We start from the raw sequence: 12994 nt of genomic DNA, 5'->3' as shown, positions 1-12994 counted from the left end.
AACTTTCGCCAGCGAGTGGCGGGAGGCGGGCGCTCTCACCACCCACCATCATAATCTAGTCGACAGCCGGGGAGTAGGGAGCCCAGTGTCACCAGTAAACGAGGAGGTTTTAAATCAATCAATCACCCTCTAAAATGTGTTACTCTAACCTCCAAAAAAATACAGTGTGACTGTCCTCAACACTCGTTTCTTCCGAAAAATGTATGTAATAGAAATTTACCCACAGCTAAACCCCGATAACTCGAACCCTTGGTAACTCGAATTCCTCGCTAACCCGAAGCAAAACTAATTTCCTTTTGATTTGCCTCATACATTTACTGTAATTTTCACCCCTATATTTCGAAACCCCGCTAACTCGTAGCGCTATTTACTTACCTGCAGGTATTTTTCTTTATAATTTTACCCTCGATAACTCGAAGTCGATTTTCACTTTTGCGGACCAATGAACCATAACATTTTGCACCGGAAGATTACATTTAATCTCATATATATATATTATGACAAATTGATCTTTGCCGATATCAAAAGTTTGTATGTCTGTAAACAAACAGTTTTAAAAGTTCTTCCCGGCTAAGAGAAATAATTGCGCGTAAACTGGAGTCGGTCTGTTGTTTGTCATTACTTGTCAATAGTGCCCAGTTCATTCTTGAGAGCAATAACATGTTTCTTCTTCTCCTCAAAATTCAGTGTGCGAGGCACTTGCCACCCCGGTTCACAGCCTTTCCAGTAACTAGTGCAGCGCAGGAGTTTTGCTTATCGGCCTCCGAAAAAACATGTATAATCATAAAACCAGTTTAATCTAGTGTTTCTGGTCTTTCTGTTCTAAACTCCTATAACTCGAAACCCTGATAATTCGAAGTAATTTCAATTTCCCTTGGCAATTCGAGTCGCCAGGGTTCAACTGTATATAGGAGAAGGGGTTCCAAATAAAGCATCTCCTTCATTGCTTTCTCCTTTAACGTAACGTGCTGGGCTTCTCATGTCAAAATAGCGACAGGTTGTCTCGTACTGTCCATTTTACACGGCGGGGAGGTGCAGTCCTGTTGTTTACGCAGGAAATATCTTTGGAAGCAGGTTATTATTTCAGGAATATTTGGCATAAATTAGCACCTTTGTATCGGGCAAGTCTGGGCCAGCCATTTTTCCCGCCAAATCGGACAATAAAATTTTACACGCGTTCCGTCGGATTTACGGCGCCATCTTTAAATTGCTGCGAAAAATCCACAAAGCAGAAAACTCAGCGATGCGTTTTCGACTTGCAGAAAACAATTCTCTGCTGTCACAATAGGGTGCAGTTCTTATCATGATTAGCGCGAGGGCTTGGAAAGAAATCGTGATTGTTTTGAGAGATTATCCTTGAATTCGAGTGCAAAAATCTGGTTTATATCTCTCATATCTTGTCAAAACACAGTTTCTGACTATTTATCTGTGTGAAATACGGTGGTAATCAACCGGAAGTAATAGACCACGTGCTTATCTTTCTCAGATATAAAGAGTGCCTCTATTGGCTTTGTTCTAGTAGTACGATATAAACGTTTCATTGATTGGTTCGCTCCAGTTTACTCGCCTGACATTTCGATGCTGAGCATGCATGTTGAATCAGCGCGCGTGGTTTGCCATCTAGGATGGTAGAGATTTGGTTCTTGTAGATTGCTGTGAAGTTTTGAAGTCTTATCCTGAAAGTAGGTTGGTATAATCTGTTATTGCTGTAAGTACTAATCCATCTTCGTCCAAGACATCGAAGTTTTCATCGAGATTTCGCTGTGGAGTTGCAAAAACGAATGGATACCTCAACTCAGACGATTTCGAACAAGAGATCGTTTGGAATTGATTTCACATGAATGGAAAATTTTCAGAATTTGTATCTCTCATTAGAGATGGTTCTATTCAGTGTATCAGCTTAAGGTGCAAGTAGCAGTAATTCATAACTAATCAACGTTATTAGGAAACTCCTCGCACCGGAAAAGATACTGGGGTTTAGTGTAAACGAATCCAGCACCAAGTCGAACTATATTTGGTCCCTCTTCGTTGTGGTTGATTGTGTTTCTTTGTTTACATCGGAAGTTGAGGTCGTGTTTGGAACTGAAACTTCACATTGTTTTCAATTCTGTGGTTTATTTTCAAGCCTGCTTGTGTTAATTGAATTGTTTATCGTCTAATGTGTGGAATTCGACCATTATCTTTTAGAGGAAAAATCGAATTTACAAAACTAGACATCTGTTAGGATACGATCTAAGCTTATCATTGTAATAGATCTGTGATAGTATCCAGATCTCAAGCAACGAATATTTCATCTCCAGTACTTGAGCTGGGGTTTCAAGGGTTTTTTTTTCATTTGAATGCATATTTTAAGGTGTTAATTATGGATTGTGATATTTCACTTTCCATGTGAATCAACAATCGAACTATTTTAAAATAGATGGTCAGTTTTGTCATGACTGGGGCTAATTTCCAAACTACTTTACAATTGACATTAACCTTGGATATATTGCAAAACGTAGAAGAAGTGTAAGAAACACCTGTGATCAAAACAAGTGTACATTACCCTATGAATGGGAGATCAGATAACTCAGTTATGTGACCAAATTTTCAAATTGCTCCAAGTATTTATTATTAGTGTTTATATAACATCCTCAAAAATATATATATGAAACCTAGCTGTAGACACTTCTTACATAGAATCTCACTCCATTGCATTGGAAATTACAAAGTTTTTAAGAGATTGCTATACAGCAGAACACTGTTGTCTTAGATGTTTTTTTTTGTGGTTTTTAAAATTACCACTGATGACCTTTTACATGACTTATAGGTGGGTCTCTTGCATATAAATGAAAAGTGAATTGTTCATGAGGAAGAACATGGAAAATTCCACTGTCACCCAGTCAGACTTATAATTTCAGTGTAGTATCATTTGTAATAGTAATGTTAACTATATAGCTGTGAGCCATGTCCATATATTTGGTCGAACTCTTCAACTCCTAAGATGTGATGTTTAATTCTCCCCTCTTGCTACTATATTTTTTTTGTAACTACTCAGTTTTGGAAATTTAGGTTAAATCAAAGGAACAATCCCCAGTGAATGGGTATGGTTAAGTAAGTTCTGTTTGCTTTACATGTGTATAAGGTTGTAAAAATGTTCAGGAGAAGTTACTTTTCACCCTTTTAAACCCCTTAGAGTGACTGGCATCTAATTTCTCTCTACTGTATCAACCCTGAATCAAACATTAAGGTCAGGAGAATAAAGGAGCTGATTACAGACTAAAGAAGCTCTTGATTCTTACATAAATTCTCCATGTCAGCATCTTAGGAAATGTTTAGGGAACAGTATGGAAAATATGCATTCTGATATTAGGGTGGAGAAGGGTTAAATCTCACTTGGTAGTAAAAGAATTGAGGGTACTTTCAGCTATTTCTGCAGGTGAGAATTCATGATAGTAACCAGAATGGATCTCTTTGTAATTGCTTTTAAGGCTGACACTAAAGGCTTCAGCAACATTGTGATCATTGTGTGCTCATTGATTTCAGCCATGTCGCAGCCATCTTCCCAGGGCTCTAACTGCTCTTTAGAGCCTTTCCTGTCTCAAGAAACACTAGACCAAGTGTTTTCAAGTGTCCATAGTATGTTTCAGAATCAAGGAGATTTGCAGAGGTACAAATGTTTGCTTATTTATTTTGCTTTTGTTGTTGAAGTAGATCTTTTACTTCTTTAATATTTAACTGGTAAAGGTCTACCCAGGATTTAAGCCTGGTTTTCACTAGTGATGCAGGCACAAGCTAGCATAAAGCACAAACATAAGCATAATAGCTCTTAGTTCACTGTCAAAACAGCCTTGAAGAAAGCATGAACACAAGTGCATTATTACAAGCACAAGCATAGCAGGATCAGAATATTTCCTTTCACTTGTGCTTGCCCTTTGCTAGCATCTAAGGTGATTTTCATGATGAAACAGGATGTGTTGTGCTTGAGCTTGTGTTTTTTTTTTTTACTATTGTTAAGCAGGCTCTGCTCTGTCTTGAATCTCACAGGCTCTCTGTTTTACTATGTGGGAAAATTGTTATGAGAACTTGCACTCTGATTACTTGTTGGAAACAGTATGTTTGATTTGTAATTACATTTTGTAACTATAATTGACAATTTTGGGTTTTGTTTTCAGCATGCAAACTCAAGTTCATGTGGCGCCTACAGTTATAAATGTGTCAGATGAAAATATACATGGTATGTTGTTGTAGCTGCAAAGTCAGTCTTCAAATTCTATTTGATGGGTAAATGAATTAAAGTCCTAACATGAATTTTGATGCAACATCCACTTCTCCCTCTGCTTTACAAGGAAATACAAGATACTTTGAAAGGAGATTTGAGTATTCTATCAGGATTAATTTCTGGCTTTTTCCATGAACTCCTTTAATTTGAAGAATTGTTATATCTCTTAAATAGCTTTAGATTTAGGATTGGTCAATTTAGTATTTCACAGTACGGCCTGCTTTTCCATTGGGACATAAACTCAAACATCAAAAAAACTTGGTCTATAACTTACAATATAGACCTTGAACTCAGTTATTATGAGGTATTTATTAGAATTAAGTTAATAAGGAATACTGTAACTAGCTGTGTCTGGGACTTCTGTTGGCCTGGTGACTAAAAATTTTGTTACACTTTTTCTTCCCCCACTGAAAAATTTCTGAAAAAAACAGACAAATTTATGTACTGTACAGAAACATGTTGTTATATTAGCTAACTGGAACTCTTTAAAGGTTTCTTTCATGCCTTTGTGCAAATGTTTAGTTGTGCTTTTTCCTGACTTTCAAAGCCAGCAGGTTTGCATATGATCTGTTACTTTTCCTTTGCAATTCCAGAGAGTGTTGAGATGAATTTAGAAAGTGTTGCTGTTCTGAGACCTGAGGTACTACTTTCATGAAAGTTTCTGCATGATTGTTAAACAGTTATTGAGATGTGAAATAAATAGTACAAATTTCAATTTGGAGTTAAAAAAATGCTCAATTCCAGTAATTCGTTTGGCAAATTGTAAGAGAAACCTGAAAAATGGCAGTTAGCATTCTATCCAGAAGCCACAGTACCCTCACTTGCTTAATAGTAAGGAGACCAGGAGAAGAGTTGGGTCTGTGGGTCTCAAGCTACAGATTGACCTCTCACAACACAATAGATGAAATTCTGCTTTTCTTCATTCAGATGCTTCAACTTTTACAAGAACAAAATTTTCCAAATCCACAACAACAATCGGGCTTCAAGCAGGAACCTCTGGACCACTCTCTTACTTTACCATCCACTTTAGCTACACCTCCACCTGAACAGCCCAGCCCACAGCCGCTGATCGTGTGTAACACTGACTTCCCTGGTCTGTACGGATTCAGTTTGGGATTTGAAGAGGAGAAAGGCCCTCCCACCAAATCAGCTCAGTGGACCTACTCTCCTACCTTAGAAAAACTGTTTGTAAAGATGAGGTGTATTGTACCAATCAGAGTAAAGCTAAATGGTTAGTGTTCTGTGTTTTATTTATCATGAGTCTGTTGGCTTGACCTGTCCAGTTTTATGAAGTTATAAATAACCTGGTTTTGTGGCACGCCATGATACTTCTCTGATTGGAGTGCAGTTTTGTGGTCACCAAGAGAACAAGATTGTGAGCTACAATCCTTGTCAGAATTGTTGTTGGTAGGAAAATTGGATCACCTGAAAAAAAAAAAAACAAACAAAAAAACAACCGCATCACTGAGTGTGGAGCAGGGTGTTTAACAAAACTAAAAAGATGGTTGTGATACTGTTATAGTGGTAGAATTTGAGTCAAGATCTCTTGAACAAGAGTTCAGTCTGATAGACATTTGGCTACAGCTACTTGTATCCAATCATATTTATTGTGATGCCATCAATACAATATGGGACCAGCCTCACCTACACACCTGTATCCCCATATGGAGCCAAATGGGTCAAAAGACAAGATGGTTGTTTTAAAAAAAAGTACAGTCTTTGAAGGTCTTAGCTTTCGGTAAGAGTTATTTACATGTAGAATTTCTGGTAGTTTTGTGGCCACTGTTGAACCTTACTCTTGAATAAACAGAGCTTGCAAGGTGGATTACATCAGATTGTGGTTTTTCCAGCATCAGTTTAATGAGGCAGATACAACTTTGAACTTCATGACTTCCTTATGACTTGAGCTTTTCATGATAGTGAAGTCTTGTGGAATAAGTTTCTGTTCAAACTAATGTGTATGCTTCCTTGTACCAACTTGTTTCTTTGTTTTCTATTTGTTTTAGTTTTCCCTCCAGCCCATGCAGGGTTTTACATCAGAGTGGTGGTGATTTACAGGCAACCTGATCATTATCGAGAAATTGTTGAGCGATGTCCTAATCATATCACTAAACACAAAGATGGTAAACTTTTCGAATGAATGGTTTGCTGGATGTGTATGGGGCATAAGTAATCAAGTCCAAGCTCCACACTGTAGATTTTGTTTAGATTAAATGTTAATTGACGACTATAAACACACACACACACAGATTAAAACTTTTCAACTTTGTACAAGATCACGAACAACTTGCTACATTATTGTGCAAATTCTTACAAAAATCTTTTTCCACTTGCCATGCCATGGTGACCAAAAATGATCAGAGCTTGAAACACTAGTCATTTGTCTTATTAACAGTATCTCTTTTAGTAATTATACATGTGCTGATGTTGAGTAAAATTGTTGTTTTTTTTTTTTAGGCCATCATGCTCCAAAACACTTGTTGAGATGTGAAAATCCCAACACATTTTACGTCACATGTCCTGAGACTGGCAGACACAGTTTGAAAATACCTCTGGATGCACCTCAAGGTACTTTAACAATAAAGTGTAGTTACACTGCTTGAATCATAGGTGAAGTTGTGGCCTTCAGAAAATGTGAAGTCAACTCTGAAGCTCTAATCTTTGATGACATCTGTGTGATTCAAAGCTTTTTGTCTTATTTGTTCTGTAATCATACTCTTGGTAAACCCTTTGTGCCCTCCATCAGAATGCATAATCTCCATACTCTTCTCTATACTTTTTGCAAAGTGCTAACGAGGAGAATCTCTTTTGCAATCAAGAGCTGCTTTAGTTGGTGATAATTTCCTCTTTCTTGCGACCTTAATGTTTGATTCCAGGGTGTACTTGTAAGGAGAAATTAGACATAGGTCATTCTTAAGGCCAAAGAGTTTCATTTTTTATGTTTTATTACTCTTTAAAGCCCAATCAGATTGAAGTCTATTTTATGGTATATGTTATATAATAAGCTCAGTTATGCACGCATTCTGATTGGTTCTCACTTATGATCCATTTGATGACAGACGTATAGATGATGTCATCATTAAAACTTTTTTCAATTCTTTACTATTTAACACAAATAGATTCCAAGTTGCTGTGTGTCTGTTCAGTAATAGATCACAGATGATGTCAAAATGTGGTTAGAACATCAGTGACACACTCGGCTGCGCCTTGTATGCCACTTTTTTGTTCTTACCACATTTTGACATCATCTGTGATCTTTTACTGAACAGACGCACGACAACTTGGAATGTATTTGTTAAACACAAAATCTATGGTTATGATTTTCATGAACAGTTCCTCACATTTTGATTCCCATTCCATCCTCTCTTGATTTACATTTTGCAGCTGGAAGTGACTTTGTAACCAACATGTTCCAGTTTATGTGCTTCAGTTCATGTCCCGGGGGTTTGAACAGGCGTCCTATCCTTGTGATTTTCACATTGGAGCAAAAGTAAGTGGGTGCTTCATTGTTGTCAAGATGATCAATCTTTGTAGAAGCTTTCATGAAACTATGGAAATTCAGTGCTCAATGGTGTGGCAAAAATACTGAAAGGTTAACATTTGTCTGAAATTTATGTATTCTTTGATTGTTAGTTAGTTAGTTTGTTTGTTTTTTTATTATAACTTGCCACTTACTCATTGTTTGTCTAGATATTTAGCCTTTATTTGTTGCATAAATATTACAAAGTGAAAAGTTTTGAGTGTTTTTCCTGGATCATAAAAATGTTGTCTCTGGCAACTGTACTATGAGTTACAGTTGCAAAATGGCAGCTTTCATTTAAGCAGAACTTGGATTAGTGCCATTAGTTTTGTTCATTCAACATGTACATGTATATATTTTAAAGTTTTTCCTTAATTTTCATTAACAGTAATACTGTAGTTGGAAGAAAAGCTCAAAATATACGCATATGTGCATGTCCTGGAAGAGACAGGACCAATGAAGAGATTGCCGAGGCAAAAAAGCAATCAAGGAACACAGTTGTGCCTGTGATGCCTGTGATAGACCACCAGACTCAACCAGTAAGCACTTCTTCCCTAACCGAGACTCCGCCTACAACACCTCAAACATCTACAGCTCCTCAGACTCCGCCGCAAGAACCTTCCACTTCCACTGGTACAGATGACACCAGTCAAAATGGTCAAGTACCTAAACTAACTAAAAAGAGATGTAAGTTTGGAGTTCCATGTACAATTCCAAAAGGTAAATTTTTTTTGATACAAGAAGTTGATGCGGAGCAATGGTTTACAGTTTTGTTACTCCCCCTGGAACAGGTGCTAGTCCACTGTGGGTTACATCCCTCTTGCCTGGTTTTATTTTTCAATTTGATCTCAAAAACAAGTTAAAAAAAATGTTTTTCGATCAGTGTTTCCATCGTCAATCCTGTAGCAAACACTTTGATTTTAAGCAAATTGTTTTATTCCTTGTGATCAAAAAAGAATGAGAGAATGCTCCATTACCTTGCATGATTAAATTATTTTTGTAAAACCTTTGCCTCTCCTTTGATTACAGCTCATACCACCATGTCTTCTGGATTTGAGGTACGCTCAGTGTCTGTTGACAGAAATGTGATGAAACGTCTTAGGAAGGAGGAAGATGATGAGATCTTTACTCTCCAGGTTGGTGGAAATTTAGTTGGGAAATATCTCCTTCTCCACTCTTCTGATTTTGTGTATGAGATAAGAAAATTAATGAAAGTTCAACAGGGTCAGGCTTTTTAAGAGGGGGTCAGGATAACCCAGGATTAGTGTGAAATCTGATTTCAGATCTGAACGTTTTAAAAGAAAATTAATTACAATTCTTTTTGAGTACATTTTGTTGATTTTGTGTACAATTCATGATTGGATGCTCTAAAAAGAATGGGGAAGACTAACTGCTGAAAGCCGTTTGAACAAAGGAATAAGTAAACCCAGATTAAAATCTTACCTTGGGTCAGCACCAATCACCCTTTGAACAACTGGGCCCTGAACTGTTTCAGACATAAGAGCAGGGCAAAACAGTAAAGACGATTAAGCGGCTGTATCACAAACTGCATAATGTGTGCACAAGTTGCAGCGTCTCATTTTATTGCTGCAGCTATCACACCAGTTTAAGCCAGTTTGGAATTGTAAAACTTGTTGCCTTAATGAAAAAACTGTTGCAAGAATGAAGATAAAATAAAAATTAAGGTTTCAAGTTGGCAATTTTTGTGTTCCTGCCATAACCTTTTACACTTAAATATCATCATGCATATTCTCCATACTGTTCACCATACATTTCTTAAAGTTCTAACAAGGAGAATTTGTTCAATCAAGAGCTTCTTAGGTTGGTGATCATTTCCTTAATTCTCATGACCTTAATGTACAATTTAGAGGTGACATTGTTAGGAGAAATTAGAGGCTAGTCACTCTAAGGCATTAAAGGGGTAAATCAGAATTTTCTGGGAAACATCTTCACATATTAGTTAATAGAAGTACTTTATGTGGTTATAGTGGAGCTTGCAGAGCGTAGCCCCATAATTATACAAAATAGTAGTAACCCATCAAGCCGAAATGTATGACTGTACAACCGTTCAACTGTACTGTGGGCACATCAATGCCACGGCTTTGTACAGTAGTCCAGTGGTCAGTGCACTGGGCTCCGAATCGGACAACCTGGGTTCTAGTCCTGGCTAGGGCAAGGTGTTGTACCCTTGAGACGTGCGAGGAAAAAAAAAAACACTAGCTCCGCACTTAGGCTTGGCTAAATCTATATATTATTTTGTTCAAATTGTGTTTTGAAATTACTGAACTAGCTCTGGGGTTTGTTTCTTTAGGTAAGGGGCAGGGAGAAGTACGAGCTCCTGCTGAAGGTGAAAGAAGGTTTGGATATGATGGACATGGTACCACAGGCGCAGATAGATACCTATAGAGCAAGGTGCGTCATCAGTAAGAACCAATCAAAACTTGTGTATTATTTAGCTTATTCCTGTTTTATGTTTAATGTATGCTGTTTGGAATTCACAGCTGTCCACCCTGTGGGAGACTGAAAACCTCAAGAATGTTGCAGAATTCACACCATCTGCCTGACTCACAGAATACTCAGAGTTCAAATTCAGACTCTCAAAACTCCACAGAGTCACTTCCAGTAAGTTTGTCAACCAGATCTTCTTTAGATTGTTTGTTTGTTTTTGTGTGTTTTTATTGCACCATTATAAGCTAGTACACACAACATTCATCAGTCATTCTCATACAGCCAGACAGTCGGTCACCAACTAAAGGGCAGGCTATGTGGCACAATTTGGCTGATGGCCTGTAAGACAGCTCCATGTCAAAACTACAATTTTTAGTTGTTGCTTTTAGTCAATAAATCTCAAATAAGACTCATTTGACACATAAGTTAAGGTTCTTGCATCTTTGGCTTGTTTAAGCATTTTTTAATGAAATTTTAATAAGAATTAAGTTAATATTAAAAGTACCAGGGAAAAGAATGGCAGCTGTTTGTGTTGCAAACAACAAAAAAAACTTAGTGCATGACAATTATATTGTGCCTTTAGGATTGACTTGAACTTTCAGTCAATTTTTCGCTCAACCAACCAGTTACTGACTGACTGAATGGTTGACCGAACAAGTGACTGACCAAGTGATCATTCCACAGAAGGACTGTTACTTCATTTCTTAGCGCAAATCAACCCTTTGACTCCTAAAAATGACGCGCAACTAATTTCTCCTTACAAGATCACCCCAGATCACACATTGGGGTTTATGAGAATAATGAAATGATCACCAACTTAAGAAGATTTTGATGGGTAAACAAATTCTCCTTGTCAGCACCTCAGGAAATGTATAGAGAACATTATGGAAAATATGCATACTGATGTTAGGATGTCAAAGATTAACTGCCCCAATGAGAAAGTTAAGCACTTATGGAGGCTTTTTAAAGCATTTTTGACTAAATAGTGTAGAAAGAAAAACAATGTGTTAATTAAGCACCAGGCAATAGAGTTCTAGCTGTTCCTATTCCAAAAAAAAGAAAAAACTTTTGAGCATGATATGTTTTTAGGATTGACTAAAACTGTCAGTCAATTTTTTATTCAACTAGCCAGTTACTGACTGACTGAATGGTTGAATGGAAAACTGACCAACTGACTGACTGACTGATCAATTGAAAGAGGGCACTAGCTGCTGAGTTACATCATGCAAGTTAATCACACAATTGCTCACTGACCTGACAAAAGCATTGAAGCACTTGCTCCTTTAAAGCACACATGGTGGCCTGTTTAAGAATTTTGTAACAAATAGTGTAGAAAGGTTAACAATATGATAAGCACCAGGCAAAAGAGTGAAAGCTTTTTGTGTTTGATGATATGTTTGGGAGATTGATTAAAACTGTCAGTCAATTTTTCAATCAACCAACCAGTTAGTAACTAACTAAATGGCTGACGGAATAATTGACCAACTGACTGATTGACCTATCAATGAACAGAAAGACTGTTACTGAACTTCATCATACAAACTAATATAGTTAAACACATTACCCCCCTTGCCATGAAGCTGCTATTTCTTAGAAGGGTCCATATAAACTGTTCATCAGTCTGTCTTTCAACCAGTCCGTCACTAAATAACCGATTGGTTGAAAGACTTACTGAATGACCTTTTAAATGCTTATTGACCAACAATTGATGGTCAAATCAGTTATGCAATGTACCACCTTGTCTATAAATGAGAATTACTCTTTTTGAAATACAATTTATATCAATTTAAAAAAAATCTCACTGTAAAATTATTATTATTACATATAACTGTGCTTTTTGATGCATTTTAAACTGTAAACCCCTAAGATTTGATTGTTAACTCTTCCCTCTTGCTGCTGTACTACACATTTCCTCATAAATTAGTGACAAGAATATGATGTTAGGTCAAGATCACAATCTTTATCCTGAGTTTGAGTATTTTCATCACCCCTCCCTCAAAAGGAGGCGAGCGTGGCCTAGTGGTTAGGGCACTGCACTTGTAAGCTGGAGGTCCCGGGTTCAAGTCCTCCTCCCTGCCACTGGATGGATTTGTCTTCGGTGGCCCCGAATTCAACTCCTGCACGCTTTGTAAATAGCCAACTGGTCTGCCTCCTACCAGTTGGGGTTTTTAACGAGTTTCTGTTCATTTACGATATTTGTTTCCTTTTGTGCTACAATACACTGACACTTAAATAAAGTTATTATTATTATTATTATTATTAAGTATGGATATTAAAGGGAGAAGTTACATTTTCATCACTTCTGTGAGTTAAAAGGGTAAAACAAATTTAGTCTGAGATGACTGCATTTTCCCAAGTTGTTGATTTGAGTGGAATGTTTATGTTCATATCGGCCAGGCTGATAATTACATTTGTTAAATAAATTCAATGTCATGATGGCAAGAAACATATTTTGGCAGGATGACATTGAGGGCACGCCACCACTTATGCCGATGTCACGATCAGATTCAGGATCTTCAAATCACTCTCCTTCTTCGTCACAGCAGAGTTCTGGAGGAGGGACAGGCTTCAATGCAGTGAGGTTTACCCTCAGACGAACAGTGTCCTTGGACAAGAAAGGCTTTCAGCCATGAATTCATGCACAGTTGGATCCAATTACAAAGGATAAATGGACCAATGTTCCAATGTTCCAAGTAGTGGGTGAAAATTAAAATCTGGAAACTACACAGAAAACATATAACAACACCTAAGTAGCATTGGTTATT

The 12994-nt window shown here is 37.3% G+C and overlaps 1 protein-coding gene across 6 annotated transcripts; it reads left to right on the top strand.

Annotated features, from left to right (window-relative positions):
• Positions 1-1556: 1556 nt before the first annotated feature.
• On the top strand, positions 1557-12928 carry LOC113680500 (cellular tumor antigen p53). 6 transcript variants are annotated; one of them, XM_027197531.2, is made up of 13 exons: positions 1557-1686; positions 3526-3649; positions 4155-4216; positions 4855-4901; positions 5189-5492; positions 6268-6384; positions 6719-6829; positions 7646-7751; positions 8170-8468; positions 8811-8917; positions 10093-10193; positions 10283-10403; positions 12689-12928. In XM_027197531.2, the coding sequence occupies exons 2-13, from the start codon at positions 3528-3530 to the stop codon at positions 12860-12862; spliced, it is 1671 nt and encodes a 556-aa protein (XP_027053332.2). In that variant the 5' UTR covers positions 1557-1686; positions 3526-3527; the 3' UTR covers positions 12863-12928. The 6 variants fall into 6 exon arrangements, with proteins under 6 accessions (XP_027053332.2, XP_027053331.2, XP_089036115.1 ...); XM_027197530.2 differs by having other exon boundaries at positions 8170-8501; XM_089179989.1 differs by having other exon boundaries at positions 1572-1682.
• Positions 12929-12994: the final 66 nt, after the last annotated feature.

This window comes from Pocillopora damicornis, chromosome 8 (assembly GCF_964200805.1).
Source record: "Pocillopora damicornis chromosome 8, jaPocDami1.2, whole genome shotgun sequence".
NCBI classification, from domain to species: Eukaryota; Metazoa; Cnidaria; class Anthozoa; order Scleractinia; family Pocilloporidae; genus Pocillopora; species Pocillopora damicornis.
Note: the sequence above shows the minus strand (reverse complement) of the source record. Positions and strands in the feature narration are given on the sequence as shown.